The following is a 25,803-nucleotide window of genomic DNA, read 5'->3' as shown; positions in this document are numbered from 1 at the left end:
CCTGCAGACCACTTAAATTTGCTTTTCATTAAATAAATGTTCAATGTTGGAACTGATTATGACTTAGTATATTTAAAACTAATTTGCCAATACTAGTTAGGGTAGTGGCCTGCAGGCTGCTCATTCTTAAAGGGTGTGAAAAGATAAAAAGAGAGGTAGGAAAGAGGAGAGAACAAGCAAGGAAGGAAGAGGAGGTGCTTGTTTGTAAATGACAGCATTTAACTGCCTCACCAATAGGAGAAAGGGAAAACAGCATCTATTCCAGTCCAGGGAAAATGACCCATGAGGAGTAGTAAAGTGAAAAATGCTCATCAACCTAAAACCACAAATAAGCTCTCAGATGAAAGCCTCCAAATACTAGCTAAGAATAATTCTCAACTAAATATTTTTTTAATTAAATAGTGATTTCATGAGATATCTGCTGTATCAGAATGTGAAATATTAGGTTTTCATCCAACAGCAAGTATAAGGAAAATCCCATTAAATTGATAGTAGTAATTAACTACTTCAACTTAATACTTAAATTACCCAAAGGAAAAAGTATTTAGCAAAACAAAGTACAACAGTTATTATCACATGAGCATTATGTTTTGTCATAAAAATATTTTTAATAGTAAACACACATCTTAGCAATCCATTTAGCTTTATTTTTCTTCACAGGCTAGTCGGCCTGTTGTTCTTTTCAACTAACCAAAACTTTCTCTATGATGCATGCATCATATAAGACTAGTGCCTGTTAAAAACAAATAAAAGCCTACAATTTAAAAATTAAGGTGTTACGCTCCTTTTCTATGTCACCATAAAATCCCAGGAAAAGCAACTGCAGAGGGCTTAAAACTTCGAGCATGACAGAGCATGCAGGAACATTTCGTACCCAGAGCCATAGGTATGCATCAGTTGGGACAAATTTAATGGTAAACCAACTACCATTGTGTTTTTTATGGTCAAGACAAGTTAATTACACAATTTATTATCAATTTGAGTTGTGATATAAAATGTAAAAAGTCTATGTAACTTGGATACTAAATGTTTGCAGATGGTAAATGAATGGTAAATAGATGATGCCAAACTGAGACAGTGTAGGGCTCTGACTTCTTTCCATCAAACAGACATAAACCATGCTGTGTTTTCTTTGCATCAATTTTACCTCTTCACCCCAAAATACACCAACTCCACCGCTAAGATTTCATACACACACACACACACACACACTCACAGGGAACATAGATTAAGCTGTTGACCAGTGGGTGTTTGTAAACACATTATTTGTTGTCCAACAGAAAATATAAAAATAGGACAGAAGGAGACATCTGTTTCCTAAGCCACTGCATCAAGACGAGGCAGAGGGACATTCAGAAACAAAGAGAAGATGTAAGGGATGCTGTGACAAGAACTATATGTAAGATTGAAACTTTTTTCTTCAAGACTGAATTGTAATATTTTAATAGTTGAGATTTTAAACACATGTAAGGGTAAAATTAATATTGCATATGTGTTTTCTGATAACTGAGGTTGAATGGAAGGAAACTGTGTTGACATGTTTCCACCCCCTGGTGAACAGAGAATAGTTGTAACTTTGTGCTGCATTATTGGATGCAGCTAAAGATCGAAAACATATGCTTGAGCCCAATTGGTGAGATTTCAATCTTCCCGGTAGGTTGGCCCTACTCTGGAAATACAAATCAAAACGCGCTGGAGGGACTTTATCCCAGGGGAGGAAAATATCAGAAACTTTATGGTAAACACACCTTATGGTTATTTGACATATACATACTTTGATCTTACATAAAAACACATGACGATAACGAGCCATGCAATTATTTACAGCTTGTACGGCTGAATTTATGTGTGACACAACTGCACAAAGAAGCTTTTGAGAAATTAATATGTTATTGCTAAATAGACCACACATCTTTATAAAAGCAGCGCAATTGAGGGATTATGGATCCATTTTGCTCACAGCTGGTGAGCGATAATTAGAGATAGAGTAAAGAAGGAAGTACCCATACAACAGGAAAACCATGATAAAAACTACCAACATAAAATTGGAGGCCCCCGCCAAAAAAAGAAAGCCAACTGGTTCATGACCACTGCCAGTAGAGAGATACCGATCCCATGAGTTACCGTGATACCTGTGACTTGATGGGCGGATGGATGATCACATGACTACATGCACACAAAGAGCTACAAGTCACAAGTGCAGCATTCTTTTTTCAAATAACACGTTCAGGCCTGTGACGTCCCATTTTTGCCTGCTTAGTTCTGGTTTATGGCCAACACTGGCCTTTATAAGCCTGCTTTTCAGAGCAACTTTGGAGCATGTAGAGGACACCGGGGCTAAGGTCAATTCACCGTCAGTTCAGTCCCTTTACATTAAATGTTAAAAACATTTCATGTACTAATGTTCAGCATGTTTTTTTATTTCTGTTATTTTCAAACAGAAAACCATCAGCTTTCTCATTCAAAAATTTCCTTTGGCATTAAATATACAGTATAAAAATGATTAAAGTTAAGGAATCCCTAAGCTGACTGACATGAAAGTGAACTGACCCCCCACCCTGGCAGGGTGTCAATGAGGATGGCTTTGGCTGGTTGGTAAGAGCTGAAAATGTGTTTTGTCTTGAAAAAAGTATACTGCATCTTTAAAAATAACAACAACTAGCCACTAATAATTCGCCCAATAAGATAACAGCAGCTAAGTGAGCTGATTGTTGATTGGTTGTTTTACTTACAGGTAATAAGAGTATGAATAGTAGGTCCTCCTGGGGTTGTGAGCCAATCAGAAAGCAAAGAATGAGACACAAGGGTCATGAATGTGCAAATTAGGACAATAATGTCCTGTCCCAACCAGCAACAACAGAAACAGATGAAAACACCTTTTGATTGCTACAACTTGAGGTCATGCAAGGGGTTGTAATTATTATAGGCCCTATTTGTTTTTTAGAAAAAGCAAAAACTCATGTTTAATGCTAAATAAGTAAATAAATAATAAAAAACTGGCACTAAAACTTTTACTGATAATATAGCAACAAACTATCAGTTTTGACCTATCAGCATGCATTTTTTTGTTTTTTTTACTTCTGGGACTGTCATTTTTAAACATTACTACAAAATGCTGATGCTGCATTTACTGTAGCTCGACAACCCTGATCAGAGATTTTATCCTAATTAGCCAGAAATCTGAGGAGTGACGCCACACAGTTTGCTTCCTGGTAAATGCAAGCATGGTGTCACAGCAATGTCATCATGTCCCACCATTTTAAAGATGCAGTATTGTTTAAAGTTGTAAAGAATCAATGACAATGAAGTTTGATCTCCCCAGAAACCCTTATGGAAAACTACTTAATGCTGTCAACATAACCTAATACTTATAAGGGTCACACAGAGCCACACATCGTTCTGTAATATTCCAAACTTTTCTATTGCTACTGTGAGTCAGTTGTCAGTTACTGTAAGTTGCAAATGATGCAATAGCTTTAAATAATTAGTTTAATTAGTTTTCAAAATCACGTTAAGTTGCTGAAAAGCTCTTTTTTGTCACATGCAGAATTCTGCAGATATGTTGTCTTAACTGGAGACCTATCGGGATTCTAGGCTTTTTTTATAGTAGTAAGCTGGTCCAAATTGAAAGATAATTCAAAGATTTTTACACCTCTGTAATTGTAAGTACAGCTTGGAAGGTTTTCTTGAAAGTTTGTTGTTGTTATTTTGAAATCCAGCTTTGATCAGCACAGACCATATTCATGTGCTGGCAGACAAAACTTGACATAAATCAAACCAAATCACTAAATATCCGAAGGATTGCCAAAGAATATTTTTTAGAAACAAGTACTGTTTAAGTACTGTATGTGTGTAAGTGTTTTTTATTTTGATTCATGAGAACATGAGACTGTTTAGCAAACAACATTGATCATCTGATAACACAACAGACATTGAAATTTTCCAAGCTGCACATACAATTACAGAGTTGTAAAAAACCAATAATTGCGATAGGACGGATTTTCGTTTAGTAAAACATGTAAGAGTAGTATTGTCACTGAGAGCAAACTCTGTCACAGACAGTGAGTAGCTACACTGTTTTCTTCATTGCACTTTAAGCTCAGGCCCTCTGATTATTTCAGTCAATTATGCTGGAACGCAAAAAACTGCGACATGAATATTTGATTCACAGAATTCATTGAGAGAAGAAGAATATATTTATGGAGGTCAGGGGCTGCAAACTTCAACAGTGATGAGAGTACATCACTGTCTGATATTTAATGCCTCTAATTGATTTTGATTTACTGAGTGAGATCATGAGTGGTTATAATTGACAGACTGTTTTCCCGGTTGCTCTCCTGTAGTTAGATGCAATACTGAAATCATGTACAGCATCTACTAAAAGAGACATTTTCTGAATTTGATGATTATTAATATCAAATTTATAAAAACACAATGTGTAAATTAAGGCGACAGGTGTGAACTGCAATAAATAAATATAATCTCATATTGTTTGAATACTAGACATCAGACTGATGTTATATGCTGTTCAACAACATTTTTCATTTGAGGTAGATTTGGATCAGTGGAAATTAATTGACTTATGGTCAACAGAGGCTAACAACTTTTGAAGCTTTATGGACAGACAATAGTCATATATATAAAGCTCCAGACAGATCTGTCAGTTTGTTACAGAAATACTATATCCCTTATATTTGACCGTACGAGTATTTGAAGAAATATTAGCATCATGTTAATAAATATTTTGAGAGACTAAGACAACTAATTTCTTAACAATATAACAAAGATGTATATAATAATCTATAATAATCTATGTACTGCTGGAAACCAGTACTACTGGAAAACAGCTGGATTTATTGCAATAAATGGTTTGCGTGATATACAGTGCTGTAGTTGGCCTACGTTGTAGCTTTGATTTGCCACCACACGGTGGAACCCACAACCAATTTAAAACAACACAGGCAAAGGTTGAGCTGCACCTAAAATAAGTCTGACTCTTCCAGATGAAGCAAAGAATAAGATATACTATATACAGAGACATTTATTCTAAAACACCCCTCTTTTTCCTCTATTTTCACCTTTTTATTCTTAACAAAAAAGACAGAATTATACCTCTATAGATGCAATTGAATCTGTATCTGTACTATAAAATAATAAGTAAACATGACCCCAGATCATTGTTGCAGTAAATAACTCAACAGTGAGGTGGGATTTACTAATTTTACAAAATACCTTGTCATTGCATGAAACTTAGGAAAATAAGCCTCCAGCTTTTTAGTGCCTTGATATAGAGCCAATTGTAGGAAGTGATAAAATGGTTCTAAGGGGAGATCAACGTTAATGGTGGATGGATGAAAGATGGTGATACTACAGCAAATAGTAGACCAGCACAAAACAACAGAATGGATTTACTGTAGGTGCACATTTGTGTCTGTGTGCATCTACTGGCTTACTGGTGTGTACAGTATATGAAGCACTGTTCATGTAGTATTTGCAGTATTCATGGGAATTGTCATTAATGCTCGTTAAGCAAGGATGTTTAGGGGTTTTCACTCACCTCTTCTTAACCAATAGGATGGCTACCAGCACCAGCAGTATAAAGACTAGAACACCTGCACTGAACCCAGCAATCTTCACCACCCGATCCGTCTGTTTTGCAGGGTCAGGAATGACTTCTGGTTCCTCTGTAGCACCTACAACACGTTAACAAACAAATCTGCTTAAACTGCCGGAATACAAACATTGCAATGATTAAGTCGAACAATCCCTTGACAATTCTGCATGACCTTGCAATTTAAAACATCAAAAAACCATTGCAACGTGCATCACAATTTTTTTAGAGAAGCTGTTGAAAAAGGATTTTACGCCACAACTATCATGAAAAGGTTATTTTGCATTGTTGAGTTGAGAAATGGGCAGGACTGGGTTGGAGTGGTTAGTACTGGTGCACCACAGCTAGAATGTCCTTGGTTGTTAAATGAAGTTGTATTTCCTCTCTGTGCTTGTGTGGGTTTCCTCTGGGTACCCAAGTTAACTTGCGCTTCTAAATTGCGCATTATAGGTGGGGGAATGTTAGTGTGAATGGTTGTCTCTCTTTGCCCTGAGATAGACTGGCAACCTGTCCAGGGTGTATCCTGTATATGCCTAATCACAGCTGGGATAGGTTCCAGGTGCCCGTCACCCTAAACAGTATAAGTGTTTAAGTTAATGAATTGATAGATGCAGGCGTTGAGAAGGTTTAAAAAATATACAATAAATTCTGATGCAAAGTAAAAACCACAAAAAACAAACCATCAACCTAATTAATAAAATGTGTTACAGTAATATTTAAATAAAAATTTATGACAAGTCACTCTTTAAAAATGCTGCAGAAGTGTAAAAACATCAAATGAAGGATGTGAAAAGTAGATTTTTTATGCAACGTGGTGTTCTTAATGTTTTTTGTTTTTTTGAGTGAACTCCCAAGTTGATGTTTGCTGGACAGGAGAAGTGGGAAAAAGTGTCTCACATTGTAACCTCAAATATTACTCACTGAAGCACTAAAAGCTTTGTGAGCTTACGGTTGCTTTGTGCTCGTGTACTGTTATTATTGTGGCTACTGCTGTTTGAAAGCTATTGACCAATTTTTTAAAAAGCTGCCAGCTAGCCTGGGAACATACACCGATCAGCCACAACAGTTGAACCCTTGACAGGTGTAGTGAATAACATTGATTATCTTGTTACAATGGCACCTGCCAAGGAGTGGGATATATTAGGCAGCAAGTGAACAGCAAGTTCTCAAAGTGTTGAAAGCATAAAAAAATGGAAAATGGTTATCAGCGACTTTGTAGGGTGAACCTGCTATGGAATGGACCCACCAAAAGTGACCCATAGGAGGAACCACTGAATAATGCAATTGCTGAAAATATGAATGCTGGCTATGATTGACAGGTTTCAGGGTCAGGACTGGACCATGGGGCAATGGAATGAGTTGGCCTGCTCTGAGAAATAAGATTGGTGCAATGTTTATCCATGGCACCAGGGTGCACTATGATAAGAAGGGAAGCATGCAGAGGCACTGTAATGCTCTGGGCAATGTTCTTCTAGGAAACCTTAGGTCCTGTCATTTATTCATCTAGATCATCTGTGTTGCAGACCAAGCACCCCACCCATCATGGCAACCCCAGATGGCAGTGGCCAAAAGAGTTTAAGGAGTTTTCTGAATTTCAATCTTGTCTCATCTGTGGGATGTGCTGGGAAAACAAGGCCTTATCCATGAAGGTCCCACTGGAAACCTTAGAGGACGCTGCACAATTTCTATTGTGCACTTATTGTAAGCTTGTTACACAAATAATGAATCCTGGCACTGTTTTGAAATCTACACAACAGTGCATCACCTCAGGCTGGCAAAGTATGGCAACTAACAGCCTCAGGACGCATCTTTGTTCTCTCTGCCCTCACATAAAGAAAGTGGTGAGCGTGATAAGAAAGCGAAACTTTGCTGAACCATTACAACTGAAAGATTTAATCACTCTTGAGCTAGAGATCAGGTAAATATCAACTCTCTAAAAAGTCTTTATAAAGAAAAATCAGACAGCTGCCAATGCAAATGCCATGGTAACTGTCTTCCATCATGCAAATAAAGCCAAATGTTTTGTTTTAGGATCTTATTTGGCTCACAGATAGATTAAAATACTGAGGTGAACAGAACAATTCTTCAATTATATGACTTCTATGCATTAAAGAACAAAAGAAATTGCTTCTATGAGATTTCTCATATCTTACCACACTAAATGATGGGCTTAAAGTAGACATTTGGGTATAACGCAGGTAGAACGAACAAAGACTATACTGGCAGCTCTGTCAGACTGTACAGTTTCTAATTTGCACTAAATACATCAATGTCAACTGTTTTACGGGTATTTGTTAATAAACCAAATTTTTGGACAAAGTTAAATCAGGAGAAGACCACCAAAGTTTGTACAAAACATTTATGGCAACCTATCTATTTTTGGAGATACTCTCGACTGGACCGAATTGTTGGACTGACAAACTGACACTGATATCCCTACAACCACAGTGCTAAAAAATACCCCTGGAGAAATCAATTAATTTTACAATTTAACATTTACTTGTACAATAACAGAACATCGGTGAAAGTTGGCAATGTTTATCCCCGGCCGGTTTCATCCTATAAAGCTGTTCAATCGAGATAAAAGCACTCAGCTTACACAGATTTGATGAGTTAAAATAGTGAACTCCTTGCACACTCACTTCTCTTATTCCTAGTTGCAACCACATTAAAAAAACAGTGACTGTGTACCTTCCGCTGTCTTTTCCATATATTTCATGTCATTCTCTTATTGGAAACGCCTCTTAAATGCGATTAGACTGTAGCTGTCCAATGTTTCTGCACCAGTGTCACCGTATATTGCTTGTACTCAAACTCATTTCTGTTTTTGATGACTTCAGAGAGTTGACTGAATTCCCTGATTTCATCTGTTTGGAATATAATTCTCAAATTATGTTTCAGGCAGAGTGCACAGTGTAGAGTGGTTTAAACCCTGTTGATCATGGATAGAAAGTCAACAGAAAGAGAAGCTGCATCTGTTTTCATGTTCCTAAGCTCTACTTAGTGATCTCATCTCATAACGCTAGAATAGTTTGTACTGCAGTGTAAGAACATTATGATGCATTATGATAATCCAAATGATCCAACACAAAGACATATGCACATAATTCAACATAATGCAATACATCTATCAAATAATAATCTACTTCTAGTGCTAAATACCAACAAGATAAGCACAATCTCCTCCTCTCTTGCTTTATCTGTCTCAATATTTGTAACATATTTTGTTATTAAATGTTTTGAAAGGCTTCCTACTGGCCCGTTGTCATTATGTAATACGTTTATACAAAAACACAGAATTCAGATTGATAGATAAAGCATTAACACTAACGTGGGAGCCAAAATATTGCTTTTAAAGGATAAGGTTGGCATAATTTTATGTTATGAATTATTGTGAACAAAGTCCACACAAAACTCTAAACTAGTCCCTCAGTACAGTTCACTAATTTATCCTTTATGCTCTTTTCCCTAATAGAACAACAACAACAACAAAAAAAGAAAAGAAAGAAAATCAAAGACTGGAGTTTAATAATCATTTGACTATTGTTTATTTAAAGCTGCAGGGCAATGTATGTCAGATTGAGTCAAAATTAAATTATTTAGCAAGAGGATCGCTGTTAAAGACAATATCATTTGGATATGAACCACAGCAAAACCTAATTATGAATGCCATTTTTGGTGAAGCCACAAGTTGGCTTCTCAATCTGTCTTAGTGTGATACATTTATGTCAATTGTTTTACCTTGTTTCACTATGATTCACGTTTGTCAAACAAGTCCCCAGAATCAGCGCTGCTCAATGAAGCCCTTTTGAAGTAGCGGCCAAAGGTGGTACTGCAGAGACGGATTTTTCCCTCTGCTTCTTGTTACTGTACATAGCAGCTTGGTTTTGAAAGACTCTGGTGGCAAATAGAGTGATGGCAAATCTGATGTCATATTGGCTCTATAGGCCCTAAAACAACTAACACTAGCAGTCTGTAAACACAACAGGGACCACTGCGATGGACTTGAGAGTGGTTTAATGTGACAGATGTTTGAAAAGTAATTGAAAAGGGTGCTACGTCAAATATAAATTCAGAATGTAGGTAGTTAGCTATAAGCCCTTAATAACTCTACATACTGTAGTGTTTTAACCGTTCAGGGAAGATACTCCTAACCTGTATTCACACTGCACAATTCGAGCAATTTGAGCAAAAAAAGTTGGAAAAATTATTTTAAATTAAACTAATTTTTTCTTTACAAATAGTATTACTGTTTTTTTTATACTGCGATATATTTCACAGCGAAAAATACTGCCATGTAAGATGTCTTTTCCAATATCGTGTGGAATCACCTTACTACATATTATTTGAGTATTTGTAATAGAATTTGTGTTATTGTTATAATTTTTGGGATAATTACACAGGCAAAAGGCATCAAACACGACTAAATAAAATAAACAAACTAACAAAAAAGGGAGCAGAATCTGACCTGATAATGTCAACAGCAGCTCTTAATGTCTGTAGAAATGATCCAGGTCACTTAGTAACACTCATAGCTTACCCGTACAACCACAAGCACACACACAAAACACCCTCAGGCAACAGTGACAATACACAATAGCCCAAATGACCTAATAGGACCACCCTCCTCCGTCCAGGCTACACGGTTGAGTGCACACACACACACACACACACACACACACACACACGTGCAGAGGGACACAGAGAAAAAAGGAAGGGACAGGCGTCTGACCTCTCTGTCCATTACTGTCTTTCTATCCTTTTTAAAAAATAATCTAAAACCTCTCTAAGAAATCTAAAGCTTCATTCTCCACAGGCTTGAAAGACAGCGCATCATCTCTTCATAGCAGCTTCTTGGAACATAACCATCTATTCTAGTGACTACAACTACCAGCAATTCTTGAAATATGATGACACTAGAAAAACTCATACTTCACAAATTCTCTCTCATATCATGGTGGACACATAACACCTCTCAGGCACACGGGGGATTGAGCCACAACTTTGATCTATTCCACATGCTTTGCCATGAGCACAGCAAGTCACCTGTACATAGTTGCTTAAAAAACCCCTCTCAACAGCAACACACTGTGTTGTACGTTTATGTTAACCCCAGATATCTCCTTTCCAATTATTTACACCTTTCCCAGCTTCTTTTTGATTTATCATTTTCTTTTTCATACTGCACTAGCCTGCAGTACTTATTTATTTAAGGATACAATATGTGATTTTAGTTGGCATTGACATGAGCATCAAAGTCAATCTATGTTCAGCCCTCAATCCATGTGACTCTATGGGATACGTTTCAAAACACCAGGAAACAACATTAAATGCATTATTAATATCAAAGGAGCAATAAACTCTGGTCAGGTTTATTCATTTAATGTATGTCTGTTTGGATTTTCAAGATTTGTTCAGCCAAATCCTCTGGCCAAAGAATGACAAAATAGATTTTTGTGACTGTAACAAATGCACTGACAACATCTCTGATGATCATATAAATGGCCTCTAATTTTAGATCACCTTGTTAGAAGAATGAATAGTTATTTTGTCATTGTGCACACCAAATGTTCCTGTGCTCTTCACATCGCATTTTTATAAATGCAGCAAGGCAGACACCTAGTGTAAAGTGTCCCTTTATATAAAAAAAATAAACATCTGCATATGTCTATGCTAATTATATAAACATCTGCTGATATTCATAGTGACTACTGTCTGTTTGAGTATAGAGCTGAAAAATGTTGTGAATAAATTGATTAGATGACTAACAAAAGCAATGTAAAAGGCAACTGCTTTGATATTTACCTAATCATTTCATTTGTGTTTCAAGCTAAAGTTTAAAACATTATTATTCACCATTACCAATTGGGCAATTTTAATCTGTGGGCTTTTATTGGGGATTTTCCCCATTACTCTGATCCTTTATAGACAAACTGAAAATAATAAATAACAAAATGATATCTGTCTTGCTGATAGAAAAGACATTACAATTAGCACTTCGCTACTCCTAGATGTATACCTTAACAAAGTGAAGATCATACATGAGACTAAAGTTAAAAGTTGGCTCATTTTTTTTTATTCCTATTTTCACCACTGTTTGCCTTCTAGTTTCTATGTTACTTGCCAAATAAACATTAAAATCTTCTTACTGTTCTCTGGAGCTTTATACTACCAGCCACACAACTATACAGGACTGTTTTACTAAAAACATGGTTATGTATTTTTTTTTGTTTATCCCTGTTTTCACTCCACACAGATAAACTTTGACCCATCCACTGCATTTCTAAAATCATCTGCAGTTGTGTACTGTATTTCTATGTGTGTGTGTGTGTGTGTGTGAGTGTGTGTGCGCGCACTGGTGCGAGGTTGCCCAGGGATTAACTCCACAACATTTTAAAAACATTCTGATAATCTACCAACATATGGCTGCGAATACAACCATGACATTTAGACTGTGTGCACATGCTGTGGTTAAATATGCATAAATACACCTAACTGTATTATTCTATTGTATTATTCTATTGTCATCTTAAATCTAAAAACACAGTCCAAGGGGGTTATTATTTTAGTTACAGTATATTTGATCAAAACAATATTAATAAAAGACATTTAAAATTAACAACAGCCATTAATAAAACAAAAACAACATTGAATATATAGCTAATATCATTTGGGAAATCAATAACTTTTGGGCTTCTTTTTCTCAGCAGCCACATCAGGGGAACATTTATCCTATAATCAAATTACCTCACGCTTCACAATTCTTGAGAAAAAAAAAAATCCCCTCAGTGATGGTTTGTTCTTACCTTTAACAGCCAGCCTCAGACACTGCGTCTTAGTTTCCTAAAGAGGAAAAACCAACAACAAACAACATCTGGTTTCCAAGTCTACACACAACACACAATAGCGTTTACTGAGAAAAGTTTACTTTGAAGTGACAATACTGTACATGCAAATTTATTAAAACAACAGAGGCATATATAGCTCCCTGACAATCTCAGTATTATGTGTTTGTAAGTCCGGTGTATTTACCCTTTCTGTGCTGCTAACAGCTTGAAGGTAGATGTTGTAGTTCTTCCTTGGAGCAAGAGGAGGATTCCAGAAACCCTGTGGAAAACAGGGAGGCATCATTAAGATTTTATGACTCACAATAAGCATACAGAAGATGATTTCCCAGTGTTTTCATTTTCTACCTCTGCTACGAAAGGTATGTTTTCTATCCTTCTGGTTTGTCTATTTGTTAGTCAGAGGAATATCTCAAATCTAGTTTTTTAAATTCCAAGCCAAATTAACAGTTATGAGCTAAAATGAGCACTTCTGAAGTTCACTAATTAGTATTCTACAGTATATCTCATTTGTTTGAAATGAACCAATCAGGAGAGGTTCTTTTACTGGTAGAAAGCAAATATTTCGTCAAATGTTGTATTTTTCCTATTCAATTTGGGATATGACCATAAATGAGATGTTTTATTTTGGAGTGTTATATTGTGCTGATCAACATTTTGCAAAGTAAAGTCCAATGCGTACAAGAGTTCTGTTACTGTTACTGTTTTCCTGTGAGTGGGTTACACAGTGGCAGCTTCTCTATTTTTACCTATTTATTGAATATACTATGATTTCTAACTGATTAATTTATATGCTGACTTCATATTTTTGTGGTACTGCATACTGTAAATACTAAAATTAAAAAAGCTTGCCTGATATGTCTTATTGTCTCCAACAGTGAAGGGGAGAGGCTCAGGCAGGTTACTTGGAGACAGCTGTGCAGCATAATAATATGGAGATCCACTACTAGATGCACTGTGGTATGAAACTGGGACCTAGGAAAAAACATATATTCAAATAAAATGTGAATAATAATGTATTTTTAAAAAATATGGCTATACTACCAAGACATTACACTAAAAACTTTATTTAGTCAATCTTATTAAGAGCTTAATCTAATTGTATATAGACAAACATGCAAACATGCAAAAGGGATATAACACAATCAGTAACAGAAGAAATATCCACAGAAGCCATGAAAATAGTGTAAACAATCACAAGAATTTACTGAAAATATCAACAGACAACAAAAAATAAAAAAAAAAATACTCCGGCAAACAACACGAAATTAATAGAAGCAATTGCATCAATCACATAAAGCATCAGATAATAAAACTTTAAAACTGCCCTGATGAGCATGATTCGCAATGAAACTCTTATATTATATAAAAGCAAAAAACATGATATGTTCAATATATTTATCACACTTAATGACCTCGTAACAGTCGGAGGAGGCCTGGCGGCGCATGCGTTTAGGATTCCCTTCCTCTACCACAATCTGGTAAGCGCTGTAAACAAGAAGAAAATGTTAAGTCTTTATAAAAATATAAACACAGATAAGACAACTGACTCCTCATTAGTTATTCCCAGAAAATAACGTTTGGCATAGTTAGAATAATGAATATGTTCAAGCTTGACCAGTGCACTGTTGCAAAAAGTAACTATTTGATGTGTTTTGTTTTTATATTTGAACAGCTAATTTACAGACAGACAAAACTAACTATTTACAATATGTACGTCTATCTCATGCCAAGAGTAAGAAACATAGACTCCGCCCAACTATAGGTAGGTGTGACAAAAGCCTGGGTTTGGGTATGTACTGTATACTGTATAATGCATGTGCATGCAGTACCTTATGGGTGCTCCCTTGGCCTGAGCAGGCTTGAGCAGTACAGTGATGGTTGTTGCAGTTTCATTCAGAAAAGCTTCTGACCCGTCATACTCGTCTATTGTTGGGGCTGAAGATAGAACAACAGAGTATGGATCAATTTCCTTGTGCAAAAAGATATGTGGGACAAAAATCACAACAATCTTTTATCTACCTGAAATATTAGTAGTCACGTTAAGTGTAGTTGCAGGACCAAATCCTTTGGAGGTGGATGCTCGTAAAGAGAACTGGTATGTGACACCTGGGTGGAGCTGGGAAAACAGGAAATGGGTGGTGTTTGAGGGCAGAGAAACTGTTAGTCCTGGCCGCTGGAGAGGCACCGAAGGGTCAAATGATCGTATACCGCTGTAGGTGATCTGAAGTGGAGAGACAGAAAACAGTTTTTAACAATGTTTTTCAGTAGAACATATTGCTTCCTTGGCTCCTCCGATGGCTCCTACTACTCATGGTACCTCATACTGTATGATGATTCCATTGGGTTCAATTGGTTCCTTCCAGTAAAGAAGAATTCTGTCCTCAAATGGAGTGGACTTCAGTGACTGACTGGGAACTGGACCAGGAACTGTTAATACACAAGGTCAAAATAATAAAATGCTGAAAAAATTACATTACAGTAAGCTAAAGCTTTACATATATACTGGAAGAAAACCAGGAAAGCCTATAGTGTTAAAGCTACAAAATGAATGTTCTGGAACTCAAGCTAGCACCACTGCACATGCGCATTAGGTTTTTTTCCCGCTGGCTCCACTGGCACATTATTGCTTGTCCCCCATTATTGCTTGTTTTACATACATGTAAACTTTATAATATTGGTCATCTATGGGAAAAAATGTTTTTGATCTGCAGGTGGATTCTTCATTGCAGTACAGAAAATTTACAGCAAGCCTGAGTGGAAATGTTGTATTCAGTTCCACCCTCAGCAACGGCAATGCTAGCTTGAAGGCTTAGTGTGACAGAAGCAATAGACCTGAAATATTCAAATGTATTAATTGACAGCTGTGAACTGAGCAAATACATAAAAAAAGAAAGAGAGAAAGAAAGAGAGTAAGAAAGAAAGAAAGAAAAAAGTGTGAATGAATCGCACCATCTTCATCAGTTTGTATGATCGTCTCGTCGCTCTCTTTTCGTCCCTCTGGGTTGGTCAAAATCATCTTGAGGCTGACATTGGTGTAGGGTGGCAGGTTTCCCACCAGGTGTCGTGGTGCTTAAAAGAAAAGCAAAATGTTTGATGTGTATTTAGGGCTTTAACTGACGTCAAAGAACGACAAACGTTCAATTTACAATAATACAAAACAGAAAAAAGCCAAAATCTAAACAGCTGCTAATTATTGATTGTTGAACTGTTGATCAAATGTTTTGGCTCTGACTGAATTAATAAGAGGTGAATTACAACCAAGTCATGTTCCTAGTATTGAAGGACAGTTTGAATATATGTTTAATGAACATATATTTAAATGTAAATTTCCACTTGTTAAATAGAAGATCTTAGATTAAAATGAAATGCCTGCAGGTACATCTGATAATCCTACTCCCAGTCAGCATCCAGGCAAATTATTGACTGTTGAAAAGCATCTTCTTATTACGATATAGTGAGTTCTCATTCAGCCTTATTTGTTGTGGCACTTTAGTCACTATTTTTGCAAAGCCACTTACAAAAACATATAAATAATGCAGCATTCACAAATGAAATACTGCATGCTTTACAGTGTCATACTCAATTAATAACAGCAAAACAACAGCTGTGACAATTCCTGTAAGTATTACCTTTAGGGTCCATGTCCAAGCAGTCAGCCTTGCTGCGGTTGCTGGCAGTCATATAATGGTAGCAAATGGTGACATTAAAGGTGTGGCAACGAGTGATGTTATAACCCAACGATTCCCAGTCCACTGCGATCAGACGGGACCTGGTCTCAGCAATCTTCAGCCTCTTAGGAGTTCGCATAGGCTCTGAAGATAAAGCATAAACATAGGAGCGTAAAGAAAAATCGCCAGGGACACATTTCTGACTTGTGTCCTCTCCCCTTCTAACATGTAGACATAATGTTACTATACAGTATACTGGGTGTTAGACTGGAGCATTTGCAGCTAGGAGAGAACAACCAACTAAACTTCATATGTACTGTATCTACAAACGCTGAGGAATTTTATGTGATTGTAAGTATCATGTTAAATGTACAAAACTGCTTAGTTGGCGCTTTTGAGGGGTAAGGCAAGAGGTTTTTATGAAAATCCATTTCTGCTCCTTGCTGCCATTCAACCATTTCTCTAATGCAATAATGTCTGCGAGGCACATCTTTGGTTTCCATCTGTTACTGTATGTGCTTTCAGAACTGTTATTGTCAATACAATCTACCTTCTCTCCTGCCTGCCAAGGACTTTAATTACCTTAACTGGCTCATTTAACTGGATCAATAACTCCCCCCATGCCCCGCTCTGCTTAACACACACACACACACACACACACACACACACACACACACACACACACACACACACCATAGATATACACACTTATACAATTTTTCCACCTTTTGTTTTCAGCTCACTTATATCAAGCCACTAGATTACATGCACTACATCATTTTAATAATTACGTATTAGTGTTTCCCCTTTCATTTAACAGTGAGGATGAGCCATCTTAGATAGATGAGACACTCTTCGCGCTACTGTGATTACCCATTGACCTTTAGGAGCTGCCTATTTTCTTTAGCTTTACAAGCTACCAGTCATTGTAAATAATTACTTCTCTTGGTAAGAAAATTACTTCAAAAAACACATCAGGATGACTCTTATTGTAGAGATAAAATCTACATGGACAAGGGTTGAAGTTCAATCTACACTGCATTGTAATAGATGTGAGCGGGTGTGTGATCAAACTCAGAAAAGTGTAACTAAACTCTGGGGATAAAAGAACTGTTGTTCACCATCTTCCCAAAGTTACTAAATGGAAACTAGTGAGTTAAGGGTACTTAAAGTCTAAAAAGTAAAATGTCCTGTTTTATACTATTATGTATTATGTACTTATATACACACTATGTAGTAGTATGTACTTATGTATATACTATTTTATTAATGTTGATGGAGTAAGTATAATTGCAGGCACTATTTTGTTTTAAAGCTATTTGATATTTGCATTAGTAAAATATATTTTCTTCCTGAAGTATAGAGGTTAAATACATTGATTGGGCTTTAATATTAATGTTAAACAAAGAAAAAAGCTTTTTTTCCCATTTAATCCAGAAATGTTTTATATCGATAAAATATTCTGTTAGTTATCATGAGAAAAATAATCCTATACTGATCTTGTAGGTTGGCTCTTAAATCTATTACTGGGCAACCAGAACAAATTTAATTAATCCCTTTGTTTATTGTTCCGTGTCATAAACCGATTGGTTTTCGCACACAGTGTTAATCTTTCTGTCACCTGTTGATATTCCTTCTCCTGTCTATCTCTGTCACTCTTTAAAACCTCTTCCCTTATGTTCTTGCAGGATTTTTTAATAAAAACAGCTCAGTTTAAATAGAAGTACCAAGTCTGTTTCCAACCCTGTGTGTCTAGCTCTCTGTTTTTCCCTGGGTCTTCCTCTCTCGGAGGAGACAACACAAGGACACAAACTTGTCCCTCCATCTGACAACCCATTATCTGCCTGTCACTCACACACACAAGCACAGACATTCACTGGCACAGACACGCTCTCACTCTGTTATTACCCAAACACAAACACACATACACACACGCACACACATGCACACACACACACACACACACACACACATTTATTCTCTCCGGGATGGGACAGAATCAAGATTAAATCTGGGCAGAGTGTGTATAGGTGTGTTTTATTGTGTGTGTGTGTATGTGTGTGTGCACTTGCCTCAATAAAACTTCTCATAATAAGAATGCATCGTCAAGGGCAAACCGACTCTCTCTTTCTCTCTCTCTCACACACACACACTGAGCTGTAAGGTAAATACAACCATGTCAAGGTTTGCCGAGTCATTTAGATGTAAATAGCTTACTAATAAAGAGACATATAGACATATGAGAGAAAACGAAAAAGAGAGAAAAATGAGAGGCAGAAAGGATGTGAAGACACCCAGGCAGGTAATTGTCTGCTGGGCAAATATTATCACTCAGTTGTGTGTGTGTGTGTTAGCTGAGGGGTCAGAGCATTGCGTTTTTTCTTCAACCTGTTATTGCACGGTTGACATTTAAATAGAGCAAGAGGAAGAGCTATTGCTTTTTCTGCCTGTCCCTTCCTCTATTTCCGTCTCTTCCTCACTTGTCTCGGTCTCTCCTTCTCACTGTCTCTCTGCCTGTTCAAATCAATACTTGCTGATCCTCACCATAAACCTGGCTATTAGGACACACACAGACACACACAGGTCGGTGCAGTGCAATAAATTGTATTGATTTTGGGGTGGGTGTATTCATGGGGATCATAGTGATGGTCTTCAACATGGAAATTAAACTAAATATATGAGTACCTGACTGACACACACATACACACACAGGATTCTAACCTGCGTTTAAACACGTGTTGCTTCTTATCTCTGTCTACTTACTGTCTGTAGTGAAAACATAGAAGAAATCAAGAGAGACAGTAAGAACAAATGGAGTGACAAAAACCGAAAGAAAGAAAGAAAGAAAGAAAGAAAGAAGACTGACATGGAAAATGTGTAAAAAAAAGTATAAAAACAGAGCAATGTGTGGGGAGGCTGGAGGGCACAAGGGAGCAGATAAAGGGAGCAGAGACAGAAAGCTGAAGAAAAAAGGGAAACAGACAGAAAGAAGGAACAGGAGAAACGATAACTAGTTTGGATCGTGGCCAGAGTCAAGTGGGACCTAGTCCAATGATAAACCACAGAGGCTGCCTTGTCCCTTTCCCCTCCTCCGATAGACAGACAAACGTCTGGATTCATGTTGGAACTAAAAGGCTTTGTTCTCCACAGATGGAGCGTTCAAAACAACAACAATACCAATAAACACCAACAATAACACCAAGGACAGCAGCTTCATATCAGCACAATCCAGAGGTGGGAATTAAAGAACAGAAAACAAAAGAAAAGGAAATGAAACTAAATATAATAGACTTATGCTAGAAGTGAAAAAAACCTGTCCCTCAACATGAAGAGCTAAGAAACAACAAGTCAAAGAGCACAGAGTCGGAGAGGGGGAAGCTTAAGAAAAATTGAAAAAGAAAAAATGAAATGAAAGGGAGAAAGGAAGGGAGGGCTAGAAACAGAAAAGGTTGACAGGAGATGCAGCTAAATCCAAGTTAATCTGTCCAATTAGTTCCTGGTAATCCTTCCACTGTCATGAGGAGGAGAAATGACACTCCGTTCACTCTTTCTGTTTCTGACTTTCATTTCTCGCAGCACGTCTCCTGTCTCTCTCTGGACCGGATTTAAGCGCATATAAGGTGCAAATCTGCAACACACCATGTTTTCAATTTGCACTTGCAAGCTACGTGGCCTTTGATTCTGATTTGCCTATGCACAGGCTAATAACAGTCTTGTAGAGCTCTGAAATTATATCAATATGGTTCAGTGCGGGGATTTCTTTAAAGTTAAGAACCCTGAGTTTGTGAATCAAGATTATATACACTCATTAATACATTTCAAAATGTCTACAATTGCAAAGGATATTTGTGAACGCAGTGAGGAGTAATTAAGCCAACTTTTAATTACATAAAGGATGCAAACAGCAAATTTTCAACAGAGACCCACTTACACACTTAGTTTCTGCAAGTTTCTCCTTTAGTTTTACTTTAAACCAATCACTGGAAGCAGAGAGAGGCGAAAAGGAACAAAGAGTTAACAAATACCCGGTGCCCCAGCTGATTGCTCAAGTACATCAATTAGTCTGATGATGTGTATGCCTGTGACATTATCAGTTTAATTTGGTGTTCCCCTTTTTCCTTGTCACCTCTGCCTGCTTCTGATTGTGGTTTTAAACTAAACCCTAAAGTGTGAGAGAAAACTGCCACACAACTGAATAGAAATAAAAGCCAGTGCAAAGGAAAATGAGAGCATTATTTTATATTGTATTACTGTAAAGACATGTTGTGAAAAGAGAGCCTGTGACACTGCACAAACTTAATTGGCTCTGTAAAACATTCAAAAGAAGTAACAAATATTCTTTTATTTTTCATCAAATAAGGCTGAAGAACTTCCAGTAACAGCTGGATGGTGAGGAGTGAGTGCTTTTGTTAAGGGACATTTTCAGTGGACAATTAATAAAAATTTGCTTGGCATTGGATAACTCAAAACAAATTCTTCTGTTTGATCTTTTTTTATAGAAAATGATAGGTGTTATATAAACTATCAAATGTACCATCACACTCACTGATTACATTTTTTTTGGTAATGTACTTTTAAAAGATATTTGTTTTTACTTTTCTGTGTGTGGTACTTGTTGCTATATGTATTGTATTGCACATTTATTTTACTATAATAAATATGCTCTAAATAAACAATGTGGTGAATTTCAAAGTCACAAATCTCCATCCTCTTGTTGTTTGTAGTTGGTTTTTGTTCTGAAATGATAAAACATCACTTAAAAAAGGACAATTTCTTTCTGATGGTGTCTAATATTTCATCTTCCCAGCTCCCCCAAAACCCTTTTAATATTTAAATTCACAGAATTTAAAGTTTTTTGCCTCCAAATCTCCATCTGCCTTTTGATGATACAGAATTTACCCATAAACTCCCGCAGGTACATGTGCACACACAGAAACACAACAGACTCCTAAAAGCACACAGCAGACAGACTGTCTGTAAATCAAGTGGCCTGACTCTCAAAGTGTTGTACTGCTGACTGTGTGTGTGTGTGTGTGTGCCTTTTTACATACATAAATAGTATGTCACAATTGTTTGTGATTCCCATAACATTTGTGTTCGTGTGTCTGGAAATGTGTGTTTTGTGGTTCCATTCTTCCAATAATCCAAGTGATGCTGAGTTTGTGCAACATATGAGAAATGCTGTGACTCTCTGAACTGTATGTGTATTTCCCACCATCTTGATACCTCTTCAGTGTGTCTCTTTCTGTGTGTAATCATACTTGTGTAGCTATGGTGTTTGTGTGTCCATGTGTAGATAGGTCTGACCTGCCGTGACCAAGAGGTTTTCAGAAAATTCAGGATTAAAAGCTACTTCATCACATTCTTCTGTAACACACTCATGTGCACACACCACACAGACACACTCACTAACTCTTCACTTCAAGTTGATTATTTTTCAACCTTCAGACAAGAGCAATAAATCACCACAGAAGAAAAATCGAGAAGAGTGGGAGAGAAGGAGACACAGGGAGCACCACAAAGAAGCAGAAATAGGAAATAAAATAGTCCAAAAGATGAGATGAAACGATTCCTGTTATCATATCAGTTGCTCTGCAGAGTGGGTGGTTTCTGCTGTGTATTTTATTAACTTTATTGATTTTTAATTAAACTGTGTTTGTGTGAAGACATGCTTGGGTTTTTGCCTGGTGTTTGTGCACACACTTCCCAGTGTGAGTGTGTGCAAATGTCTTCATTATATTGTGCTGAGCTAAATATTCAGTAAACTACAGGTGGTGGGATCAGACAAACTTAACCAAACAGAAAAAGCAAAGGAATCATTATCATTTAAATAACATTTCTACCCTCAGTGTGTGTGTGTGTGTGTGTGTGTGTGTGTGTGTGTGTAGATGTGTGTGTTTTACTTTCACACACAATCACACAAATCCAAATGGAAGTGTATGACAGACAAGTCGAAATAAAACAAAAACAGAAAGTGAGACAGGAAAGAAACCATCACTAAAATAATAATCAACGCAGAACATAACAATAATGACTTAATTTTATGTGTTTAATTGAATGTAAGAAAGGTTTGTTTAATTTTCACACTTTGTAGCAAAATACCAGTAATGTATTCTATTAAATATGAGGTTCCTTGATAAACGTTCCACACAGGTAACACACTTAAATGTGTTAGAGTAGAAGGTCAAATCCATTTTGATGGTGGATACCTAAAACAAATTTAAGCTGGGCACAAGGGATGGGCCAGTCAAATTAGAAAAACACTGTGCAAACTCAATTAGACTGGGCTTGGGTCTGGTTCGAAAATGCAGTACAATATACTTTTGGGCTCAGGTTTGCTTCAGACAGAAATAGTTGGCAGATCCACAATCTAATACCTCTTATACTCGCAGGTCGATATTTTAAATGTGAAGTGACTGCAGCTAGTTAGCGTAGCTTAGCATAATGACTGGCAAGGTAGAAACAATTAGTGCTAGAAGTACAATTAGTACCTCCAAAGTGCCAGTTAAAGCAACTATACATAAGCTTTTGAGTCACGCCTAGCATCTGACTTGAATTAATAACATACAATTAGTTACATAATGTAGTTTTAACATCAAAGTGTTATAGCTACAAGTTTTGTTAGGGATTTATAACTACAACTACCAAACTATTTACTGATGGGTGTCTCACAGCAGCTGATCGGCTGTCAGATGAACTTTGGGCATACTCAGTACTGAAACAGTTAAAAACATTGTGTGAAGCAAAGAAGCATCATCCAAAAACAGCAAGAATGTTGCCTCTGCTAGCTGACACCCATGCTCTCAAACAGCTTAACCAGAGATGGGTTCACTGGGCATTAGTGCGAGGAATCGTTCCAGGACTGTTGGACTTGGTGAATGCATTGAACAGGATAGGGTGGGAGGCCATCTTTGAATGACGTATCCAATTTTCCATAATGCATCCATCAACCACGCAAGAAACAGCCTGACTCATACACCCTCATAAAACCCCAACATGCAAAAGCAAAAAACATGCTTCTGAAAACAGCTGAATTATTCCTTTAGTCAAAACAATTCAACTTAGATTTGCTTTTTTTACTACAAATGTCTGTCTGCACGAGTGAGAAGATTAATTTCCTGTTCCTGTCAAACAGGAAACTGCTCAGTACATGAGCTGAACAAGTCTATGACTTCTTCTCTGTCAATAAACACACACACACGCACATACACGCACACACATACGCACACACACACAGGTTGGCAGACATCAGTCAGGCCCTGTGGTTATGAGTTTTCATCTCTCTTTCATTTTCATTCTCCAGTTTCATCATTCTCTCAGCTCATGCACTCTCTCCCCCTGCTCCTATTCTCTTCTCTCTTTCTTTGCCAGCCTTATTGTTTTTCATCAGCTCTCCATCGCTCCCTTCTGTTGCTCCTTCAAGCTCATTGCTTTTCTTTCTGTCTCCTTCCCTCTCATATCAACCCTTTCTCCCTCGGTCTGTCTCTCTCCCTCAGGCAAGCTGTGTTTATATTTCAGTCGTTTATTTCTACAAATGTCAGACAGTGTTTCTGCCCTCCGTCTATTGATCCACAGAGAGAGAAAGTGATGGGGAGAGAGAGGCAGGGAGAAAGGGGAAAAAGCAGCGACAAGGAATGAAGCAGAAAGAGAGAAACAGAGGCAGGGATGGGCGATATGAGAGAACAGAGTAGCAGCACAATGAAGAGAGAGACGAAATGAAAAAAAGGACAAAAAGTGAGTGAGGTAGAGAGAGTCTCCAGTATTTAAACACCATTCTCTCAGATCACTGAGCCAACTCAGACTCTCCTCTCCTTTCTTCTCCAATCTTATCCCTCACTACAGCTCTCTTCTCACTGCCTCTACATATTATAAATGTCACTCCAACTAAAATACAGACACCTAAAAAAAGAGAACAACAGCATACTGACATATTGATATTGTAGTGCACAAGCAGACCTAGGTCTGTGTTCTACATTTTTCTTGAAGAAATTATAGAGTTTATAGTGATTTATATGGACATACAGAAAACCTTTATATCCCCTGTAAGTTTGAGTTTGTATTAAAGTGATCAGATTAGTTGAGCTTTAATACTGTGTACTTATCTTACCTGCACATTTGGTCCGGGTAATGAGTGGCGGTCCCGGTTTGCCTGTCCCTCCCTCTCCTGGTCTGGTCAGTAAGACTCTGATCTCATACTCTGTGTCTGGGTCAAGATGCCATAACTTATAGTTAGGTGAGTTCACAGCATGAGTCTCCGTCCAAGTGCCAGATGTCATTCGGTACTCAACCTACACGAAGAAATCACATGTGACAATTATTTAAGCGATCAGTATTAAGCAGATGTCATGTTCAGTATTAAACTCATGAATTTACAACTTTATTACCTTTACCTAAATCAGATACTGTTCATCTATTTTGAAATGCTTGGCAACCCTCCCATTTTTATTGGGGCTCAGGACCGGTAACAGGGTTGCCCTTGGTGGTTGGGCACAATATCTCTCATTTAATGGATCATAAACAAAAGTTGGACTGAGCAAGGCTGATTGCTCTTATTAGTGCAATTGCTAAGCTAAACAAATTGTTTGCTGGCTCTACCTTAATATTTAGCAATTTACTCAAACACTGTAATTAATTTTGCAGTACTTGTACTTTAGTGGAGCGTCTTTAGGCTATATTAAGGAAAATTTAGCATTTCATTTTGCAGATTAACATTCTTAGTAAAAAGTGTAATAAACTACGATATGATAATGTATTATTATGGATTAATTAAGTAATTTTTTAGCTAATGTTTCTTAATGCTAATGTTTGTAGAACAAATCTGGGCTAGACCTCAGGCATACAATTTTAAAAAAATTGTTGCAAAATTGCAAAATTGTTTTCTTAGTTGAGTACTTCTACTTTACCCTGATAGTTGCATGGTTATGGTGCATGCCACATCTACAACTTTTACGTGCAATAATTCATCAGTCTTGCTACATACAGGTTATTGCTTCAGAACAGTCTAATGTCTTACACAGAACAGACCTCTTTCAGTATAATAGGTCCATCTCCAAATATAGAATTAGCATTAAGCTGAATCAGCAGGTATGTGGGGCCGACGCCCAGCAGCTGGGGTGGGGCGATGGGGTGCGGAGGCTCTGAGGAGACAAGAAAAAAGATCTTAAAGGTAGGTTTTAAACTTCCTCACAAAATGAAAGAAACATACTGAAATGAGGTCACAGTTTATTAGAAGATGGTAATGGCACAAAAAGTAATATACTGTAAACTGTGATACAAAGCCTCTTTACTGTAACAGCTGACATGTGATATGTGTGAGCTCAGATTTCATTAACAAACTGCTTGTAAACAGTGGCAGCTGTACTAATGAAACAAATGATTAAAAGGACCCTAATGAGGGGTAACTGCAGTGACCTGCAATATTATGAGATTGGAGCTGTGTGGCTGTATCATGGTGAACTAATTGTCTTTATGTGTGGTCATTTACGGAACCAGAGAGGAATCATTATCATTGCATTAAGGTTTCAGTGGAATTTCATTTCAAATCCCTTCATCTAAAAAGTTTTGTATACCGTTAATTTTGTCTGTCAGCTAGTAGCCATCTTGTTTGATGCACTGATACACTTTTATCAAACAAACATAATATTAATGCAAAGACACTATTTGCAGTTGCTTCACA

The 25,803-nt window shown here is 37.1% G+C and overlaps 1 protein-coding gene across 23 annotated transcripts in view; it reads right to left on the bottom strand.

Annotated features, from left to right (window-relative positions):
* The window catches only part of ptprk (protein tyrosine phosphatase receptor type K), a 107,142-nt gene that overhangs the window by 16,135 nt on the left and 65,204 nt on the right, over positions 1–25,803 (bottom strand). For 18 of the 23 annotated variants that reach the window (XM_067481642.1, XM_067481639.1, XM_067481643.1 and 15 more), the window contains 13 exons: positions 25,152–25,264; positions 24,235–24,415; positions 16,089–16,271; positions 15,409–15,528; positions 14,777–14,886; positions 14,479–14,680; positions 14,289–14,394; positions 13,872–13,944; positions 13,309–13,431; positions 12,644–12,718; positions 12,418–12,454; positions 5,558–5,693; positions 2,733–2,762 (listed from right to left, as the gene is read on the bottom strand). In XM_067481642.1, coding sequence (XP_067337743.1) covers positions 2,733–2,762; positions 5,558–5,693; positions 12,418–12,454; positions 12,644–12,718; positions 13,309–13,431; positions 13,872–13,944; positions 14,289–14,394; positions 14,479–14,680; positions 14,777–14,886; positions 15,409–15,528; positions 16,089–16,271; positions 24,235–24,415; positions 25,152–25,264 — 1,489 coding nt within the window. The remainder of the gene's footprint in view (positions 1–2,732; positions 2,763–5,557; positions 5,694–12,417; positions 12,455–12,643; positions 12,719–13,308; positions 13,432–13,871; positions 13,945–14,288; positions 14,395–14,478; positions 14,681–14,776; positions 14,887–15,408; positions 15,529–16,088; positions 16,272–24,234; positions 24,416–25,151; positions 25,265–25,803) is intronic. The other 5 variants (XM_067481646.1, XM_067481656.1, XM_067481657.1 and 2 more) reach the window with 1 other exon arrangement.

Source organism: Channa argus, chromosome 17, assembly GCF_033026475.1.
Source record: "Channa argus isolate prfri chromosome 17, Channa argus male v1.0, whole genome shotgun sequence".
Classification (NCBI taxonomy): Eukaryota; Metazoa; Chordata; class Actinopteri; order Anabantiformes; family Channidae; genus Channa; species Channa argus.
Note: the sequence above shows the minus strand (reverse complement) of the source record. Positions and strands in the feature narration are given on the sequence as shown.